Genomic DNA, 23739 nt, shown 5'->3' on the forward strand with positions numbered 1-23739 from the left:
ATTTCTATGGCAACAAAACTTCATTGTCATTAAATAGCAGTTACGATATATAGAGGCCGGAGCCGGTAATTATAGATTTATGTGGCCATAAACATAAATAAGGGCACCGCATCCATCCAGAGGTCTTCTCCCGTTTCCTTCCACCAGGCCGGGCGCCGCGACGCCGTGACAGCATCTAATCAGACAAAATGTTTACTATAAAAATAAAAGATGGGGTATGAATCTCCACAAACACAGGGGACGCTCCGGAGAACACGCTTTATGGTCGCCATGAACCATGCTCTTCCAGCTCCAAGACACCACTTAACTGGCAAATGAAAAAATATCACGAGATATATTACAGCAATGTGTCAAGTGACACGCCGAACGTACAGCTTTCATGGGGAGCCCGAGATGAAAAATAATGAAAAAAAAAAAATCCATGAAAAAGTCCCGGCCATATTTTCCTTGATAGATGAAAGAGATTATTGAGCCTATTTATAAAAAGCTCCGCGGTTTACTTAAATATTAATACGTGGCAGAGCGCGCGCTGTCAGATATTAGGAGGGTAAATCAAAGATAATATTCCTCTTCCTGCTGGATGGAGGAATGGTATTGGGAGGAGTGCGGCGAAAATGGGGGAAATATTAAATGTGGTAATAAGCGTAATGATGATGATGATGGTGGTAATAATAATAATAATAATAATAATAATAATAAATGTGATAATATATATTATTAGGATGATTATGGCTAAAATTGTGAAAATATGAAAATTAATTATTATTATTATTATTATTATTATTAATAATAATAATAATACATATGATTAATAATAACACTAATAATAATAATAATAATAATAATAATACATATGATTAATAATAATAATAACAACAACAATAATAATAATACAACTCATGATAATATAATAATAGTAATCTAATACATTATGATATGTATTATTGCGATGATTATGGCTAAAATTGCGAAAATATAAAATTCTATAATAATCATAATAATAATTAGAGATGAGCGAATACTATTCGAAACAGCAGTTTTGAATAACACACTCCCATAGGAATAAATGGGAGCGGCCGGCACGCAGGGGGTTAAGCAGCCGGATGTTGGTGCCAGCTGCGTCCATTCATTCCTATGGGAGTGTGCTATTCGAATAGTATTCGCTCATCTCTAATAATAATAATAATAATAATAATTAGAGATGAGCGAGTAGTATTCAATCAAGTAGGTATTCAATCGCATACTACAGTATTCGAAATATTTGTACTCAATTGAATACTACTGCTCCTATTCGCAGTAAATATTCAATTCAGAACCAGCGTTGATTGGCCGAATGCCATACAGTGTATAGCATTCAACAAATCAACGCTGGTTCTGCAGCAGGCTCGTCCTTGCTAGTCGGGAGAGCTGGCAGCTTGCTGTTACGAGGGAGGTTACTTTTTCTCATAGGAATGCATTGACCAGTGTTGATTGGCCAGTGTACAGCATTTGGCCAATCAACACTGGTCCTGTCGGAGGCTCGTCAAGTGACTATAATGGGGTCCGTGCGCTTTAACTGCACATCGCTCCTCCTAAACACTCTCCTCCTGCTATTCGTGGACTCGGTGACTCTCCTTTAGTCAAATAGTGGTTTCCCCTGAAACGAGCATTTTTTCCCATAGACATTAATGGGATTCGATATTCGATCGAGTAGTTGAATATTGAGGCTCTACTCTAAACGAATATCGAATCTCGAATATTTCACTGTTCGCTCATCTCTAATAATAATAATATTAATAATAATAATACAACTCATGATAAAATAATAATAGTAATAATAATACTATGATGACATGTATTATTGGGATGTTTATGCCTAAAATTTGGAAAAAAAAATATTTTGGTAATAATCGTAATAATAATAATAATAATAATAATAATAATAATAATAATAATAATAACAATAAATACAATAATAATAATAATAATAATAATCATTATTATAATACAACTCATGATAATAAAATAATAATAGTAATAATGATACCTAAGATGATATGCATTATTGGGATGATTATGGATACAATTGTGAAAATATTACGTTTTCTAATAAAACTAATCACAATAATAATAATAATAATAATAATAATAATAATAATAATAATAAATAGTAATGATAAATAATAAATAATGATACCTAATAGTAAATTGTTAGAACAACTACGCAAAATATTCATAACAAATAATAATAATATTTACTACTACTTTTATTATTCTAATGTATGAAACCTTTTAACAGACCTTGCATAAATCAATCTTACCGTTTGTATGCACAATGAATATCACCATGTCTGACTATTATTGATAATGATACAATTTAGATTTTGCATTTTGTAAGTTTTCCCCTCTGCCAGTTCTCCCTGACCTGTTGGTGAATAGAAGCCGCTCTGATGTCTCCCATACACAGCACACAGAGAGTAGTAACACAGTAACTTCTCTCACTCACCAGAAGTATCAGCAGGAACGTATAGGATATTATATGACATTATTATTATTATTATTATTATTATTATTATTATTATTATTATACAGATTTCAGAGTGAATATCAATTAAGGAGGAAAATATATCAAAATTTACAACGTCAATTCTTTCTGTGGATTTCCATCCTGTATTTCACTCTTTGCGATACATATTGGCAGAGTAAACATAGTGAACGCTACATCAATGACTATTAGAAGTTTGGGGGTTTTTACATTTATTGCCTCTTATTATGGTTTTCAACCATCCTGTGTAGTCTAAGCTCTCTGATGGGAGCAACTTAAATAAGTGAGTCCCTTTCTCATGTCATTGGTTCCCATACTGTACCTATGTAGTGAGGAGTAGACCCTGATATGTCCGTGTGTCTTATTGTTCCAGGTGTTCGCTGATGGGGTTTGATCTTAATAGACACTGGCAGGACCCGTCTCCTTGGGCCCATCCTACTCTGTATGGAGTGAAGCAGCTGATCCTAGAGATGCACAACAGTCCTGTAAGTTCTACAATATGATATACACAATGTATACAGTATATGGTGCTTTATGTGACTAGCCTCTGCCCGAGACTTCGTTTGCATGTTGTTGGCGTTGATGATCCACCTACTCCGGTGTTTCGGCAGCTTTCAAGCTGGCCTGGTGCTGAACTTGGTAGCGCCTACACTATATTTGCACTATACCAAGGCTCTTCTTCACCTAGTCAGGGTACAATAGCTTGGTGGCGCCCCCTTCAGCACCTATTTTATATAATCCAGAGCTGTTTATGGTAAACCATGAAGGGGCGCATGGTGTGTGCCAAAGCAACAAAGAAACTTCAGTCAACCAGTCAAGGGTTTTTCTGAGTTGGACCGCTACCAATCTGATATTGATTACATATTTTAAGGGGTCTACCTCTAAACAAGTTATTCCCTGTCCATACTGATCAAGAGAATGGTAATGTTAGGGAATTGCTAGGACAGCAATTCCCCAGTTACTGTTTGAACCCTGGGACGGGACACAAGAGACAGTGAGCCCTAAGCTGAAGCCCCCAACTGACCCTTCCTATTGCCAGACCCTATCCTACGTAATAGGTGGCAACCACGAAGATGGTCCCTTCCTGGATATGTGAGACACAAAACACAGACAAGACGGACAAGAAAGAGAGGTCAGCTAGCCAAGGGTCAGTAACAGTCGAGTGATGCAGTGCCAAATCGGAGTCCAAAGAATAGTCAGTGAGGAAAGCCAAAGGTCAAGGATAAGAATGCAAGCAAAAATAGGGACAGTAAGGAGCAGGTACACACAAGGCAATAGCAAGCACTGGTGTGAATGAGAGCCAAGATTAAATAGGGAGGAAGAACCCGCCCATGGAGTTGACAAGAAGGCAGCTATCAATCACACGAATAACCACTTCATGAACAGAGGCAAACAAGGGCAGAAGACGGGTGTGGTGCAAATACAATCACAGAACTAGAGCCGTTTTCACACAGTGCGACCAAAAACTTTAAGCCAAGAACCAAACTGCACCCGCCTCCTGCGCCGCCGCATGCAAGCAGAGGGTGGTGCAGTGACCTGAACAGGCAGAGATGTTACAGGGAAACTTTCATCCCATTTTTTGAATACAGCAATGGTCAGACATTCATTTCAATGGAGTGCCAGAGATAGCTTAAGTAGAGCGTTCGGCTATCTCCAACTCTCCCATTGAAATGAATGGAGCGAAGGGTTTGTAATATTTGAAGTACGCCATAAGTATTGGTTTGGTAGGGTCCAACCCTGTGGCATAGCCACTGACTGATGGAACGAATTTCAGTGCTATGGATTGGGGAAAATTGGCTTTCATGGGACCAGACCTTTTTCCTTCCTTGGAATGATCATCCTTTGAGTAACGCAATTGGAATTTTTTTTTACCAGTATGGCCTTGGCCGATGAACCAATGCAAGGAAACTTGAGATCGGTAGATCTGAGAGAGAAAGCCATGTGGCGTATGTAAATAACTGGCATGCGGCAACACCAGGATTACCAGGGAAAGAACCGATTGGGACATACATCCCAGATATTGTTCATTTTTGGAATTTTTTTTAAAATTCTATTAACCCTAAAATTGGGAGGTCCCTATTCATTACCTTTTTCCTCCGTTCGATATCTGTACATCTTTATATTCATTGGGCGAAGAGTAGACCATTAAAATGTATCGGCATTCTCCGCAAGGCATAAAACAGATGAGTGAGCAGAATCGGGAATTATGATAAAAATGGAAATCGCATCAATTCTGGAAGGAACCAAATCCTGAACATTTCCATTCTGCATATTAATGCGGCAACTTTTTTAAACATCTAGAAAAAAAAAATAGAGCTTCTTGTTACTTAAATGAAAATCCTTCGAAATATTTAACATACGGAGCCCTCTGGGCATCTGTTTAAGCTTTGTGGGAGACCGGAATAAAGTTTTTTCTGAGTGTTTGAAATAAAGTTCTATTTAAGCTTTTGAAAGGAGATGGATTCTCTGTAATATTCCCAGAGAGCTTGTGTTCAAGACAAGTTAGGTCTTTGAATCATTAACCAGGCGCTGATTGATTGAAACATCATATTTCTTGTGCCGGCTGATTTAAATGATGTATGCCGGGCAGAGTCTGCGCGGCTTGAGAGGATTAGACCTCTCCGGGTATCAGAAGCTCCGTCCCCGGATGGTTCAAACATGTATATTTTGCAAAATGTTTTTTTTTTTATTTCTTCTGTTACGTTGCAATTATTTCATTGGCAATTCGATGGTAAGTCAATGGTATGGGGTTGGCATGGTCCTCGAGATGGAAAGATGGTCTTATGGGGTCTGGAGTCTCAAGTTTTTTTAAAAAAACGCGACCATATCGTCCCATGGAGTCAGGAGAGGTTGTGCTGGGTTGACTATGGTGATAATGCAATGTTTGATCAGGGGTGTAATTATCCACCAGAGTCATCCCATCCTTACATTGTAGCGGCATTTATATATCCTGTATCTGGCCCAGACCAGCATGAAGAATTTCACACAAGCTTCCCAATATTCCCATCCCATCTCAGTGCCCCCAAAATAGTAATTGTGCCCCTTTATGTGACACAGTTTCCTCCACAGAATCCCTGCTTGAAGCTACAGTATATGGCTCACTGTTATTGCCTTTAATTACTTAATTTACTCCTTTTTGACAGAGGAAGACTGTGTATCATAAATTTTCTCAGCCCAGTGCACCAGAGGGCAGCAGGAATAAATTCAGGATGCACAGACTACCATCCAAGGGAATCATAAAGGAGATGAAAGAAGATTCATCAGCCTTATCGTGGCCAGGGATCCTGTGGGCCCTTGGATTCTGGCATCAATCACACCTGAGACCACTTTGATGCCTATGGTTATATCTTTGGCTTAGGTGCAGTAACATGTGGAACTGAGATGAAAGTTGACCTGTGCTCTCATATGTCATAGTGACATGGTTTTGATTGGTGGTGGTCCGGGAGCTCAGAACAACACCACTTCTGCAACGCAGAAACACTTAGCGGTGTTCTGTGCCCCAATAGACTTTTCTTGGCCCTACTCTGAAAACATCACTAAGGCTAGCTTCACATCAGTGTTGGACTCCGCTGCAGATTCTGTCTAAAATCAGTATTCCCCTTTTGGGCACGTTATGTCCTATCCAGCATCAGTAGCAAGAAGGTAGCGTTGTACAATATGTAGGGAGTCAGTCATTTCTTTCATCGTCAATTGCAGCATGTGTTGTGTCCAAGTGGCTAGTCCATGTTGTTGGTTGGAATAGCCTCAAGGAATCTTTGGAAAGTTTAATATAAGGAAAATCGATTTATCCTGATTTCCCATCTCAGTGGTTCAGCCAGGCTACCTGCAGTGTCTGCTTCTCACTTTCTGTATTTCTCCTCCCTCCCCCTTCTCTGCTGAACGTGACCCACAATCCTTCTGCAGATTAGATAATATGCAGATGCTTGTACAGAATGGACTCAGTGTTATCTGTGTGTTTACATAGATAGATAACAGACTGAGCTTTATCAGCAAACGGCAATTAGCTGAACGGATTCCCCTGCCGGAACTGAGTAATTAATGTCACTTGTCCTATCTCCCAGGTCTGTGGTTATAGCAATGCTTTGTAAACAATGGGAGGAATAAGGTCACATTGCAGGCAAACAAAGCAGCATTTCTAGAGCAATATATTTAGAAAAAGGCTTCAATTTACATAAGCTACCAGTATAGATAGAATCCTTGAGATGGGACAACCCCTTTAAGTAAGAGATCCGTATTCTCCTTCCTAGAAAGGGGAATAACCCTCCTGAGGTTAACTCCCATTTGGAGGATGCCAAAAACCGTGTAGCTTCCAGAATTTCTGATTGATGGAGTTGGAAAAAAAATGACTTTTTTTTTTTACAAAGTTTCTCAATTGTAAACTTCAAAAAGTTTGCAAAAATTCAGTCTTCAGAGTTGAAAATAGAAACTAGCCACAATGTAATGGCTGGCGATTTACCTGTAGTACCGGTACGTTCCAAGGACTGAAGTACATGACTGGAAATATATTTTCGCCAAGATTATTGGTGAGAGGACCTTTAAAGTGTGAGCGATGACGCCTGATGTAGGGGCCTGGGTGATGGATGTGTTCATAAAGGTCAGGATAATTCCCAGTACAGGCCTCTGACCTTTCCCTCTTGCGGTACTGTGCCAGGACTCACAAATACATTTCATTCAGCCGTACTTTGAGTAACAGACAGGAAATGACAAAGATTTACTGTAGACCGGTTTTGGCCGATCCATCATATCTCTATGCTGTAGCCATTTATGGCAGGGTCCTCTAGTAAACAGCACCGGTTGTAGCAATAGTTGGCCACTCTACCCTTAAACCCTGTCTTGGCACGCCAACTGTTCAACTCGCTTTACTCGGAGTCTTGAGTACAACGGGAGACATTCATGTATGTGTTAAGTATAGGAAATTGGAGAATTATTCTTGTTCAGAACCCCATGATGACTTGCCATAGTCCTGGACCATCACTATAAACCATGTGCTATATATGCTTCCAAGTTGCAAAATGGGACACAGGATATGCCATAAATATGTAAACGGTACGGTTCACACCTCTGGATCCCTCACCTAATGGAAAAGCGTCAAGGAGAGGTAACTGAGCTTGGAATTGATCCTCTGAAGACTATACAGTCTAATTCTTTGCTTCCTTCAATAGCCACCGGTCCAATTATCTGGCACAGTTGGAATATTTTCTCTAGTCCCCATCGTATATGATCAATTGATGCTCTTAATTTCAGTACCTAGTATGCTAATTAGACTCTAAACTGTCAGGTGGGTGGTCCTAGACTGTCTTCTCCAATCCAGAACCACCAACCTTATGGTAGGGAGCTCAATTGGTACATCAGGTGCTAAAACTACCAGAACCAATGGCTCAGGAATGGTGGGGGCTAGAGAAAAAAAATTCCAATTGCATCAGAATCAGCAGAGAAATAAAGATGCAAAGAGTTGGTGTTGGTGGTCAAGGTGTTTTCCAGGACATGTCAACTAGATATAGGCTTCCTTGGTGATGTTACGCCCTAGTAGACAGCTGAACTCTCAGCAGTCACGAGGGATGTGCCAACGTCATGGCACTTTAAAGGGATTCTACCATTAAAAATCTTTTTTCTGTGGCTAACACGTCGGAATAGCCTTTAGACAGGCTATTCGTTTCGTACCTTTAGATGGGATCTCCGCCGCGCCATTCCTTAGTAATACCGTTTTTTACCGGTATGTAAATTAGTTCTCTGGCAGCGATGGGGGCGGGCCCCAGCGCTGAAACTGCGATGAGGCTGTCCCCACCGCTGCCTGAGAACAGGATCCTGCGCCGCCTCTATCTTCTGCTGGATCCTCCCCTTCTTTCTTCGTCTTTCTTTGGCAGCTTCACCTCTGTCGGCTCTGACACTAGTAGAGCCGACTGCGCATGCGCGGCCATAGTTCCAAGGCCGCAATTGCGCACATGCGCAGTCGGCTCTACTAGTGTCTCAGGCATCAGAAGAAAGATGAAGAAAGAAGGGGAGGATCCAGCAGAAGATAGAGGCGGCGCAGGATCCTGTTCTCGGGCAGAGGTGGGGACGCCCTCATCGCATTTTCAGCGCTGAGGCCCGCCCCCATCGCTGCCAAAGAACTAATTTACATACCGGTAAAAACCGGTATTACTAAGGAACGGCGCGGCAGAGATCCCATCTAAAGGTAAGAGACGAATAGCCTCTCTAAAGGCTATTCCGACATGTTAGCCACAGAAAAAAAGATTTTTAATGGTAGAATCCCTTTAACACAAGTGGCATCTTCAAACACCTGATTGGTGGAGGTCTTACAAGTTGGATCTTCAAATGTTGACCTATCTTAAGCCAAGAAAACCCCCTTTAAATTTCCCTAAACCTAAGAATATCTACATGATGTCTTTCTCCCTCCAAGAAGCAATTCCCAAATATATCTTTGTAGTAGATGTTATAAATTAACCTTATTGCTCGGTCTCCATTTTGCACCCAGCAAGAGAAAATGAGCATTAGTATGTGCAGGATACCGTACGATGCATGCCCATAGTCAGATGAAGGAACATTTTCCCTTTAGAAGCGATATTAGATCCATTCCATTAGCCAGGCAAGAGTATAATTATCAAAAATCACAATTTTGGATCCATTACGTACACTGCTATTAACATAAAAGTCCCTAAATGTGGAATAATCCCTTCAAATGTCGACATTTCAAGAAAACAGTCTAATCTTTTGATGGAAGCGAGCTTTCAAGCCTGCAGCAAATAAGTTTCCATAAGTTTTTTTTATGTAAGTTTGTCCTTTAATGACATGGCGGTTTAGTAAGTTGTCAAATCACAGTCTTCATTAAGTTTCTCCCACTGCAGGGAAATGCATCATCTGAAGGTAATGCAGATAGCTGCAAAGAACTCCGCTGACAGCAAAGGTCACCCAGGAAAGTGAGAAACTTGCGGGAGCCCGGGCATTCTTCCCGTCTTATAAATGCGCCTTATAGTATGACTGATGATAACGCCATTACAGATATTCGCCTAAATCCTCATTTCTGCCGCGGCCGCCGGAAAATTAGCCCCGGCTTACAGTAGTTGGGAAAAAGATTTTGCTTCTGGTTGAAAATTCAGTCAGTTGAAAAAGTAAAACTGGTGTAAAAAGGGAATTTATGGGAAAAAAATGGCTGCTTCGGTTTAGAAACGGAACCGAACCTATCCATGGGCTTCATATGGTATCGCAACTCAGATCCATGGAAGAAGTGTTGTTCCACCTATTCAGGATTTTTTTCTCTAGCCCCCACCATTCCTGAGGAATCGGAGCTATTCATTTCTGTATTCGTGTTGGCCACTGCAGGTGGCTTTCAATGTGAAAGACCAAGCCATTTTGTAGCAAAGATGAGCAATCCCAGCCTCAGAGAACTTGGGCAAACCACCACATCTATGGGCTGTGTATGGTATCCCAACTCAGCTCCATTCAAGAGGTATTGTTCCACTGATTCAGGAATCTTTTCTCTAGCCCCCACCATTCAATGTGAAAGACTAAGCCACATTGTAGCAAAGATAAGCAATCCCAGCCTCGGAGAGCTTGGGCACACCATCACATCTATAGGCTGTGTATGGTATTGCAACTCAGCTTCATCCAAGAGGTATTGTTACACTGATTCAGGATTTTTTCTCTAGTGCCCACCATTCCTGAGGAATCGGTGCTGTTAATTTTGGTACTCATATTGCCCACTGCAGGTGGCTTAGATGTGAAAGACTAAGCTACGTTGCAACCAAGATGAGCAATCCCAGCCTCGGAGAGCTTGGGCACACCACCACATCTATAGGCTGTGTATCGTATCGCAACTCAGCTCCATTCAAGTGGTATTGTTACACTGATTCCAGCATTTTTTCTCTAGTGCCCACCATTCCTGAGGAATCGGTGCTGTTAATTTTGCTACTCATATTGCCCACTGCAGGTGGCTTAGATGTGAAAGACTAAGCTACGTTGCAACCAAGATGAGCAATCCCAGCCTCGGAGAACTTGAGCACACTACCACATCTATAGGCTGTGTATGGTATCGCAACTCAGCTCCATTCAAGAGGCGTTATTCCACTGATTCAGGAATTTTTTCTCTAGCCCCCACCATTCCTGAGGAATCGGTGCTGTTAATTTCTGTACTCATATTAGCCACTGCAAGTGACTTTTGATGCAAAAGACTAAGCCACATTGCAACCAAGATGAGTAATCCCAGCTTGGAGAGCTTGGGCACATCACCACATCTATGGGCTGTGTATGATATCACAACTCAGCTCCATTCAAGTAGTATTGTTCCATGGATTCTGGGATTTTTTCTCTAGCCCCCGCCATTCCTGAGGAATTGGTGCTATTATTTTCATTACTCATATTGGCCACTGCAGGTGGCGTTCAATGCAAAAGACTAATCCATATTGCAACCAAGATGAGCAATCCCAGCCTCGGAGAGCTTGGGCACACCACCACATCTATGGGCTGTGTATGATATCACAACTCAGATCCATTCAAGAGATATTGTTCCTCCGATTCAGGGATTTTTTTTTCTCTAGCCCCCACCATTCCTGAGGAATCGGTGCTGTTAATTTCGGTACTCATATGGGCCACTGCAGGTGGCTTTCAATGCAGCCAAGATGAGTAATCCTAGCCTCGGAGATCTTGGGTACACCACCGCTGTGTATTCGGAGAACGTTCTCTTGGGTAATTACATAGGGAGAGTTCTGTTTTTTTTCTTTTTCTCTTTAATGTCATCATAAAATACCCATTTAGTCAGACGGGTGATATTTGTGCTTTTATTATCATGGAAACTCTTATTCATTCGACAAGCTGACGGCGTAATTATACACAATATCAAATAAAAATGATGCTAATAAATATTTCCAAATCTTACCGCTCACTGGCACTTGGCTCGGTAAATAATGATTTCTTTATTGCCGCATCGGAATTTGTACCATTGTTATAAAAATCCAAGTACCGGATGTTATACAAGCGGCTACACATATACTGTGTAAAATAGTTCTCTTTGCCAACAAAAAACAAGATGCCCTTGTCTGACCCATTATACAGGTCTTGGAACAAGATCTTGGGGTAAGCCAAGCCAAAGCCAACCCTCATCTGGAGACAGGTGTTTTAGGGTGGGCTGGTTTGGGTGGGTGAGAGGTCATTGAAGGGATCTGGGGGTGGACTTCTTAGGTAGAAAAGATGTATGGCATATATCCCAGAAGAGTAGTGTATGGCTACTTGACTTATTAGGATAGTACTACATGGTGACTTTGGTCGCAACTCCAGTCGCATGACCAAAGACCACTGAGCCATCCTACGCCTTGTTCACTCATGTTACGTAATGGGGTTACATTGTAATGTGAGGGTGCCGATACCATTGAGGGGTCACAAATGGATCTGTGCAAACCCCATCCCAATCCGGGAAGTCCCAGAGGTTTAAATGACACAATTCTCACTATCATTGTTGGTATAGCTGTCAAGTGAACCATTGTTTTCCAGTTATTTTTCCAACCCCCTTCCCCTTAATACACATGCACACCCAGTCATATACCTTCAGTTCCTCCATGTGCACCCTGAACTCAGCAGTAGGGTTGAGCCGATCTTGAAATTTCAGGATTTTAAAAAATTTTTTCCAGCTTATCCCGATCGCGATTGTGAAATTTGCTCGATCGACGATCGGCATCCGATCTTTCCCGATCCCGATCGCTCAACCCTATTAATGATCTATACATTATATGACCTCGATCCCGCCAGAAAAGATCGGAATGGGAATTCCAATCGCGCTTGTGAAATTTACTTGATCGCCGAACAGAATCCGATCTTATCCAATCCCGATCGCTCAACCCTACTCAGCAGCTCTCCCTTGTCTGGACGGTTGGGGTCCCCCATACACATGACATGGTCGGCCACTTCTTATATTATTATTTCAGATGCCCGGCTATCACGGTATGACGTTATACAATATAACACACTTGCACCCTCTGTATTTTGCTTCCTGAATAATTCACCCTTCCCCCCTAATGACACACTGGCTTAGTTAAACCTTGTAATAGAAATTGCCACCCGCGCGGGGCCCTGACATTTATGAACATAAGTTGCTTGCAGAAATTAACTCTGACCATGTATTGTAATGGGTTTATACATTTATTACTCACAATGCTATTGCCCATGATGTGACAGGCCCGTTTCAGGTAATTTGTTAGAGGTGACAAAAACGCCTAATATTGCTGTAGTTTCACCCTGACCTTCTCTCATACCAGAAAATTAATTTTGGAGCTGAAACAAATGCATTAGTGTTGTCAGATAAATGCTTTGCCTGGAAGCGTCTCGTTCACATTAATCTATCATGCAGAAGTGTATGACGGAGGACGAATGGCTCTTTTTACATCCAGAAACTTTTTACTTCCTCCATCAAAACTGTTGTGCGGTGACAGGACTAAGAATGAAATACGGAAGTGGCCGTAACAACCAGAGTAGGTTAGAACAGGGATATAGGAGGGGTATAGCTGGGAGGAAAGGGGCAACTAGGGCATGAGTAAATGCAGTGAATGATCCTTTGTAATGCATGAAGAAATGTAGCAGGGGGAGCTAAGGCATCAGTTGCACCCGGGCCCTGGTGCCTGAGGAGGGCCTCAAGAGGTAACGTAAGGGGAGTATAATTATTTTTTAATTTTGTCAACTCCCCCAGGCCTCCACCCATTGTGCTCTGGCGTCTTAAGAGATCCCAGAGTATAACAAGGTCAATTCTGGTTCTATCTGAACAAGCTTGGACTGAAACGAAGGAACGCTACGTTTGAACATGGGACGAAACAAATTTTTAGAGGCTTGCCCGTCTTTACAGCAGAGAATGCATGTCATGTATGATGAGATTGTTTCTCATCATCAGTTAGACATAACCCCCAGGGCTGCTTGTGTGTAGGTGAAAATTTTCAGATTTTTGCAGTTATTTACACTACAAAAGTGGAATAAACTATCATAAAAATCGCGCTTGGTGAAAGTGGCGCATGATGGAAGTGGCGCATGGTGAAAGTGGCGCATAATAGAAGTGGCATATGGTGAAAGTGGCACATGATGAAACTGGTGCATGGTGAAAGTGGCGCATGATGGAAGTGGTGCATGGTAAAAGTGGTGCATGATGTAAGTGGCGCATGATGAAAGTGCCGCATGGTGAAAGTGGTGCATGATGAAACTGGTGCATGGTGAAAGTGGCGCATGATGGAAGTGGTGCATGGTAAAAGTGGTGCATGATGTAAGTGGCATATGGTGAAAGTGGCACATGATGAAAGTGGCACATGATGAAAGTGCCGCATGGTGAAAGTGGTGCATGGTGAAAGTGGTGCATGATGAAAGTAGCGCATGGTTAAAGTGGCACATGGTGAAAGTGGCACATGATGAAAGTGCTGCATGATGAAAGTGGTGCATGATGAAAGTAGCGCATGATTAAAGTGGCACATGGTGAAAGTGGCACATGATGAAAGTGCCGCATGGTGAAAGTGGTGCATGATGAAAGTAGCGCATGGTTAAAGTGGCACATGGTGAAAGTGGCAAATGGTGAAAGTGCTGCATGATGAAAGTGGCATATGGTGAAAGTGGCACATGATGAAAGTGGCACATGATGAAAGTGCCGCATGGTGAAAGTGGTGCATGGTGAAAGTGGTGCATGATGAAAGTAGCGCATGGTTAAAGTGGCACATGGTGAAAGTGGCACATGATGAAAGTGCTGCATGATGAAAGTGGTGCATGATGAAAGTAGCGCATGATTAAAGTGGCACATGGTGAAAGTGGCACATGATGAAAGTGCCGCATGGTGAAAGTGGTGCATGATGAAAGTAGCGCATGGTTAAAGTGGCACATGGTGAAAGTGGCACATGATGAAAGTGCCGCATGGTGAAAGTGGTGCATGATGAAAGTAGCGCATGGTTAAAGTGGCACATGGTGAAAGTGGCACATGGTGAAAGTGCTGCATGATGAAAGTGGCATATGGTGAAAGTGGCACATGATGAAAGTGGCACATGATGAAAGTGCCGCATGGTGAAAGTGGTGCATGGTGAAAGTGGTGCATGATGAAAGTAGCGCATGGTTAAAGTGGCACATGGTGAAAGTGGCACATGATGAAAGTGCCGCATGGTGAAAGTGGTGCATGATGAAAGTAGCGCATGGTTAAAGTGGCACATGGTGAAAGTGCTGCATGATGAAAGTGGCGCATGGTGAAAGTGGTGCATGATGAAAGTAGCGCATGGTTAAAGTGGCACATGGTGAAAGTGGCACATGGTGAAAGTGCTGCATGATGAAAGTGGCGCATGGTGAAAGTGGTGCATGATGAAAGTAGCGCATGATTAAAGTGGCACATGGTGAAAGTGGTGCATGATGAAAGTGCTGCATGGTGAAAGTGGTGCATGATGAAAGTAGCGCATAATTAAAGTGGCACATGGTGAAAGTGGTGCATGATGAATGTGGCCCATGATGAAAGTGGTGTATAGTGAAAGTGGTACATGGTGAAAGTGGTGTATGGTGAAAGTGGCATATAATGAAAGTGGCGCATGATGAAAGTGATGCATGATGAAACTGGCATATGGTGAAAGTGGTGCAGGGGATGGACCCAACTCCTCCAATTTTCTAAATAGACACAAATCTCCAATTTGCAACTTTTTTTTGCACAAAAAAGGTAGAGAAGTATTGAAGAATCCCCCTCATTACTTCTGCAAGCATTACTCTTCTTTGTCTAGATTTTTTTTGTTTTTGACAGGATGGCCAATTCTTGCCTTTGCCCCATTATGTCTATGTGCACCCTGCCAAGTTGCAATCTAGTAGATATTGGTCACATCCTATGGCGATTCGGAAGGGTACATAAACTTGACGGTTTCCCCTCCACGGCATCCAGAAATGTAATTAACCAGAAATCATGATTATTTCATCGGGGAAATATCATCCTGGAAACAGCTGGGGCTAAGCAGATAAAAAGACAGTAAATTGATTAATAACTCCCTGATTTCCTTCAGACTTATTTATGATTCAAGGCGATAAGCCAAGACATGTATATACATAGCTAAGTCTATGGCGGGACACGCTGCACATGTATAATTCATACAGGGGAAAGTCACCTTCATAATATAATTACATTACAAGAATGTGAATAATTGACATACGTTTTATGATGCTAAAAGGTATTAAAAATGAAGCAACGTCTTCATGCAACTTTTACCGTACCTTGAGTAAAACTTTTTGAAACACTTTGGACTTCATATAAATACCATCTTAGAGATAAAGTGTCCTCGCTGCTGTTACAACTAATTTCTAAATTGCACTAAAACATGAAATATAGGATCTGGGATATGGGATACCCATAAGTACAAAAAAACCCGGACCCGAATGACGGAGACCTGAACGCTAATGTGAATGTAGCGTTATATGTGGTCCTAGAACACTAACCTATCTATCTGCAGGGCTGGGGTGATATGCTGGTTCTGGTAACCATAACCTATCTATCGGCGGGGTTGGGTTGATATACTGAGTTCTGGTGACCATAACCTATCTATCTGGGGCCTGGTGACAGCTACGTCAGATCATATATATATATCCTATTAATATTATAAATGTGAAAGTTTGTGAGTTTGTGGGTTTGTGGGTTTGTGTGTTTGGATGTTTGCATGTTCGGATGTTTGTTCCTCAATCACGGAAAAACCGCTTTGGCTGAAATTTTCCACAAACATAGTCATTACACTCGATTAAACAATAGGCTACTTTTTGTCACAATAGCGCACATACGTTTGTGCCAGGACCCCCACAAAACCTAAACTCACACCACCATCTCTGCAATCTCACACACTTTGGACCATAGCAAGCCACAAAATTCATATTGCCCTCTACAGCCTCGCCCCTAACCCCACACAATCACATATACATAGACTTTACCACTTTGCCCCTCACCTTACCGATACTCCAGGAGGTTCTCTTTAACGCTCCGGAGCAGCCATGTTTGCCGACCCCCACCGCTCTGACAATCCGCGACACCACCCACCCATGTCAATACCCCTAGGAGGTCTAACAAAAGCAAAAAAAAAGTTTTAAAAAAGTAAAAAAAATATAAAAAAAGTAATAAAAAGGATTAAAAATTCAAATCCCCCCTTTTCCCTAGAACACATATAAAAGTAGTTAAAAACTGTGAAACACATACATGTTAGGTATCCCCACATCCGAAATTGCCCGCTCTACAAAGCTATACAAATATTTTTCCTGTTCGGTAAACGCCGTAGTGGGAAAAATGGTCAAAAGTGCCAAACTGCCGTTTTTTCACTGTTTTGATTCTGATAAAAATTTGAATAAAAAGTGATCAAAGCAATAACACTTCCTGAAAATGGTAGAACTACAAAGTACACCCGGTCCCGCAAAAAAAGACGCCCTATACATCCCCGTACACGCACATATAAAAAAGTTACGGCTGTCGGAGAATATGGCAACTTTTCAAAAAATAATTTTTTAACACAGTTTTTGATTTTTTTAAGGGGTCAAAATGTAAATAAAACAATATAAATTTGGTATCCCCAGAATCGTAACGAAACACAGAATACAGGGGACATGTCATTTTGGTTGCACAGTGAACGCCATAAAACCAAAGCCCTTAAGAAAGTCGCAGAAATGCATTTTTTCTTCAAATCCACCCCATTTTGAATTTTTCCCCTGCTTCCCAGTACATTATATAGAATAAATAATGGCGGCATCATGAAGAAAAATTTGTCCCGCAAAAATTAAGACCTCATATGGCTCTGGGAGCGGAGAAATAAAAAAGTTATGGGGTTTAGAAGGAGGGGAGTCAAAAACGAAAATCAAAAAATGCCATCGGCGGGAAAGGGTTAACTTCAAATACTTCTGTCCCAAAGTCACTATGTAAAGTTTCTCACAACACCGTATATATAGCAGCTCAAATACAAAGTAACTTCAACACAAAAGTCTCACGTATTCTCTGAATTACAACAAAAACAAGATACAAACTTACATTTCATATCCCATACCTTATACACAGTACGAAAACCTTACCCCCGCCTGTATATACCCACTGCTAACCTATCTATCTGCAGGGCTGGGGAGATATGCTGGGTCCTGGTAACCATAACCTATCTATCGGCGGGGTTGGGTTGATATACTGAGTTCTGGTGACCATAACCTATCTATCTGGGGCCTGGTGACAGCTACGTCAGATCATATATATATATATATATATATATATATATATATATATATATATATATACATATATATATATGTACATGGATATACTGTCTTACTGATGCAGGGAGTGTGAGTATTTGTTAGGCCCCATGCACACAACCGTAGAAAATATGGATCCATTCCTTTCTATGGGCTCATACATACTGGTGCGAGTCTGTGCAATATACAAGGACCGCCAATGATGGAGTATGTCCTATTTTTGCCTGTGTTTGGCACAGAGTAGGGGATCATACAAGTCGTTTTGTGGATCCATGTTTATGGAGGAGATACTGACGTGTCTCTTGTGGATTTCGGATCAGCCTTTGCGTACACATATTACTCTTAGGGTTATGCACATGTGAATCTTCCATAAGACCACACGATGATTGATATCTGGGCATTTCTATACATCACTAGGACATACTTAAAACTGCTAGGCAAGCAAAGCAAAAAATTGTGTACCCTAAGATCAAAGCCAGCGATACGATAACCGCCATATTGCGACTATTGACGAAACAATGCAAAAATACTCTTTTATTACATTTGGAGCAAGTGCTTTAGGGGGTCAGGAGCCCCTTCATTCATATATACAATGAATATACAATGAACGCCTTTAATACGGCCTTGAAATTCGCAAATCATCTGAGTTCACGCGGCGTCTACTAAAACATTCCTACACCGCATAATGGATTCCGAGGTGTATTCACCAGTGCGGTCCAGAACAGTCCGAGGCAGGTCAGTCGTGTCACGAGATGCCCTTTCATTTTATTCACTGCTCCAGGCCCCTCCAGCAGCGACCGCCTGGAAACTGTCTACTTTCATATTGTTTGATAATCAAATCCAAATTCCAGCCCGGAGCGCAGAATGCTGACTCTTAACAACCTTTCCTAATGGAAAATGTAATTTATTTTCTAAATAAATGCCACATCTGCACAAGAACACATATTGGAAGACTTAATGTAGCTGAAAGTAATTTGTCTTAGGTTACTTTAAAAGCTTGCACTTGTCTTTTCTTGTGATATATAAGAATATTGCCAGATTTACATGGCATCTACAAACAGGCTTTTTACATCCCTCTAACACTGCCATTCTATTATTGTTGTTTTATTCTTCATGCCATATTCTAGATGCGGGACGTATTTTCTTTCTTGCTTTTGCATTTTTCCGTCTCTCCATGTTACAAGTCTAGGCGTATATGCAGTAACTATTGTACACAGGCTACGCTATGATATTGGGTCAGCCGCTGCCCCAGGTGACCTCCTCTTTGACTTGGACTTGGAAAATTCAGGTCAAGCTACTTTAGCATCACCTATCTCTACTTAGGTCTGTAATGATTTACAGGGTCTTTTTTAGAGGATCTGGGTCAATTTATTTTTGGGTCTGGTGCATGGTCTGTAAATATTTTGACATGATGGACAAGGTCGTACACCCTGTACTATTTGGAATTGAGAAATTATGTATTTTGGTGGTTGCCCTACTGTATATAAATGGGCTATCATTGTCCCCATCTACTTTAACCACTCCCATAGTGCTGTAGATGCTGTTAGCAGAATAAAAACTATACCTTTCTTAAGTTTCAGGGCTCCAGGGAGTCATAGAAAAAGCACTTTTATTCTTTATTCAAATGAGGAGTTTGGAGAACAGGGAGAGTTTTCTTCATGCACTGAACACTGCTGAATCATCACAAAGCACCACCATGACCTAGAATTTATCATGGGGGTCAACTCCTTCCCTAGCAGTAAGTTAACCATGCCTCCCCTTCTACGTAATGAAGTCCATATCAATCATATATAGTGAAGGCCGAGCATGATAAAATAATTAACATAACGGCTTCAAAAATAACAGTGCTACAGGTTGTGCATGGTATTGCGTCTCAGCCCCACTTACTTTAAAGGCAGACTATCATTGCATTGCCCCTAGCTACTTTAAACCGCTCCCATAGTGCTGTAGATACTGTTAGCAGAATAAAAAACCCATACCTTTCTTAAGTTTCATGGCGCCAGGGAGGCATAGAAAAACCACTTTTATTCTTTATTCAAATGAGGATCTTGGAGTACAGGGGGAGTTTTCTTTGGGCACTAAGCACTGCTGCATCATCACAAAACACACCCATACTGTATTCAGCTCCTGCACTGGGCAGTGTGATTTGATCCTCTCAGTGTCAGTTGATCCTCACACTGGCCGGAGGAGGAGCTGAATACAGGATGGGCATGTTTTGTGATGATGCAGCAGTGCTCAGTAATAGAAGAAAACTCCCCCTGTGCTCCAATATCCTCATTTCAATAAAGAATAAAAGTGCTTTTTTCCATGCCTCCCTGGGGCCCTGAAACTTAAGAAAGGTATGGCTTTTATTCTGCTAACAGCATCTACAGCACTATGGGAGCAGTTTAAAGTAACTGGGGGCAATGATAGACTCCTTTTAATAGACATTAGCTGCAATGCCAGACTCAACCCATAGCCACATCTTTCTACTCCTATACAACCCTTTTAAACTATGTTTATGCAAGTAGTTTAGTAAAGTTGGGCTTCATTATTGTTAAATTTGCAGTCTAGAAATGCATTAAAATAGTGTTCGGGGTTGTATGAAAAGTCATTTACTGCTTTTTCTAATCCCTTTTGTTTTCCAAATTGCTGAATATGAAAACCTAGCAGGATTATGGGACAAATCTATGTGTCACTTCCCATAAAAATAGCCACTAGTACTAAAAACGGAATTTTTCGTTAGCTTGAAAAATGTGCTATTTAATTGCGTGATTATTGCTTCTCATCAAAAACCGCACTAACAAACCAGAGCCCCAGAGACTCCATCACAAATATGGCTCGTGTATAAAATGTCTGGCAATCCGCACTTTTCTCACATCCCCTCTTGACTTATTATTATACTTTATTTATGAAATGCCAACTTATTCCGCAGCGTCGCCCATTAGGGAGCGCCGTGCTTGTGAAAACAGACACAGTAACTGCTGACCCTGTTCAGTTATTAACAGCTGGTGTCACATTATAATAACGGGGCCTTAGATTACGTGTCATTATTTTGTACTTTATCATTTTCAAATTTGACAAAATTCTGTTTTCTTTGCAAATGTCTCTCTTTGAATACAATTCCAGCAGCTAATTTTATATAATCATCAAAACCTTTTCTTCTGCCAGACCTTCAGAGGTAGTGAATGGCGTAAGAAAAACTGTAGTTTCATCATTGGAAATGATAGCAGCGGGAGAAGAGTGTGCTGAACTCGCTGGAGGCAGCGACCAATCATCTAGTAAGATTATACTGGAGGACGATGGAGAGAGGGTCAAAGGGGCATTCTGAAGAAATGGATATAGATACAACATCACGTTGCCTCTTTAATTGTAGAAATAATGACAACGGAAGAGGAAGAGTGTGATAATTTTGTGGGAGGCAGTGACCTGTTACATAGTTAATAGTTAAAGAGTAAAGACTCAATTCCATCAAATTCAATCCTCCTATACCCTTACAGCATTTTATCTGTAACAACAGTATTATCTCTGTACTGTGACATCACTGTGTGTATTATCCCTGTACTGTGACATCACTGTGTGTATTATCCTCTACTGTGACATCACTGTGTGTATTATCCTGTACTGTGACATCACTGTGTGTATTATCTCTGTACTGTGACATCACTGTGTGTATTATCCTGTACTGTGACATCACTGTGTGTATTATCCCTGTACTGTGACATCACTGTGTATATTATCTCTGTACTGTGACATCACTGTGTGTATTATCCTGTACTGTGACATCACTGTGTGTATTATCTTTGTACTGTGACATCACTGTGTGTATTATCCTGTACTGTGACATCACTGTGTGTATTATCCCTGTACTGTGACATCACTGTGTATATTATCTCTGTACTGTGACATCACTGTGTGTATTATCCTGTACTGTGACATCACTGTGTGTATTATCTTTGTACTGTGACATCACTGTGTGTATTATCCTGTACTGTGACATCACTGTGTGTATTATCTTTGTACTGTGACATCACTGTGTGTATTATCTTTGTACTGTGACATCACTGTGTGTATTATCTCTGTACTGTGACATCACTGTGTGTATTATCCTGTACTGTGACATCACTGTGTGTATTATCCTGTACTGTGACATCACTGTGTGTATTATCTTTTTACTGTGACATCACTGTGTGTATTATCTCTGTACTGTGACATCACTGTGTGTATTATCTCTGTACTGTGACATCACTGTGTGTATTATCTCTGTACTGTGACATCACTGTGTGTATTATCCCTGTACTGTGACATCACTGTGTGTATTATCTCTGTACTGTGACATCACTGTGTGTATTATCTCTGTACTGTGACATCACTGTGTGTATTATCTCTGTACTGTGACATCACTGTGTGTATTATCTCTGTACTGTGACATCACTGTGTGTATTATCTCTGTACTGTGACATCACTGTGTGTATTATCTTTTTACTGTGACATCACTGTGTGTATTATCCTGTACTGTGACATCACTGTGTGTATTATCTTTTTACTGTGACATCACTGTGTGTATTATCTCTGTACTGTGACATCACTGTGTGTATTATTTCTGTACTGTGACATCACTGTGTGTATTATCTCTGTACTGTGACATCACTGTGTGTATTATCTCTGTACTGTGACATCACTGTGTGTATTATCTCTATACTGTGACATCACTGTGTGTATTATCCCTGTACTGTGACATCACTGTGTGTATTATCTTTTTACTGTGACATCACTGTGTGTATTATCCTGTACTGTGACATCACTGTGTGTATTATCTTTTTACTGTGACATCACTGTGTGTATTATCTCTGTACTGTGACATCACTGTGTGTATTATTTCTGTACTGTGACATCACTGTGTGTATTATCTCTGTACTGTGACATCACTGTGTGTATTATCTCTGTACTGTGACATCACTGTGTGTATTATCTCTATACTGTGACATCACTGTGTGTATTATCCCTGTACTGTGACATCACTGTGTGTATTATCTTTTTACTGTGACATCACTGTGTGTATTATCCTGTACTGTGACATCACTGTGTGTATTATCTTTTTACTGTGACATCACTGTGTGTATTATCCCTGTACTGTGACATCACTGTCTGTATTATCTCTGTACTGTGACATCACTGTGTGTATTATCCTGTACTGTGACATCACTGTGTGTATTATCCCTGTACTGTGACATCACTGTGTGTATTATCTCTGTACTGTGACATCACTGTGTGTATTATCCCTGTACTGTGACATCACTGTGTGTATTATCTTTTTACTGTGACATCACTGTGTGTATTATCTTTTTACTGTGACATCACTGTGTGTATTATCTCTGTACTGTGACATCACTGTGTGTATTATCTCTGTACTGTGACATCACTGTGTGTATTATCCCTGTACTGTGACATCACTGTGTGTATTATCTCTGTACTGTGACATCACTGTGTGCATTATCTCTGTACTGTGACATCACTGTGTGCATTATCTCTGTACTGTGACATCACTGTGTGTATTATCTCTGTACTGTGACATCACTGTGTGTATTATCCCTGTACTGTGACATCACTGTGTGTATTATCCCTGTACTGTGACATCACTGTGTGTATTATCTCTGTACTGTGACATCACTGTGTGTATTATCCTGTACTGTGACATCACTGTGTGTATTATCCTGTACTGTGACATCACTGTGTGTATTATCCTGTACTGTGACATCACTGTGTGTATTATCCTGTACTGTGACATCACTGTGTGTATTATCCCTGTACTGTGACATCACTGTGTGTATTATCCCTGTACTGTGACATCATTGTGTGTATTATCTCTGTACTGTGACATCACTGTGTGTATTATCCTATACTGTGACATCACTGTGTGTATTATCCTGTACTGTGACATCACTGTGTGTATTATCCCTGTACTGTGACATCACTGTGTGTATTATCCCTGTACTGTGACATCACTGTGTGTATTATCCTGTACTGTGACATCACTGTGTGTATTA

At 41.0% G+C, this 23739-nt stretch overlaps 1 protein-coding gene across 1 annotated transcript in view; it reads left to right on the forward strand.

Moving 5' to 3' along the window:
* AGBL4 (AGBL carboxypeptidase 4) overlaps positions 1 to 23739 on the forward strand; it is a 966914-nt gene that overhangs the window by 813558 nt on the left and 129617 nt on the right. Inside the window, exon 9 of the mRNA XM_075286245.1 lies at positions 2898 to 3009. Coding sequence (XP_075142346.1) covers positions 2898 to 3009 — 112 coding nt within the window. The remainder of the gene's footprint in view (positions 1 to 2897; positions 3010 to 23739) is intronic.

This window comes from Leptodactylus fuscus, chromosome 9 (assembly GCF_031893055.1).
Source record: "Leptodactylus fuscus isolate aLepFus1 chromosome 9, aLepFus1.hap2, whole genome shotgun sequence".
Lineage (NCBI taxonomy): Eukaryota > Metazoa > Chordata > Amphibia > Anura > Leptodactylidae > Leptodactylus > Leptodactylus fuscus.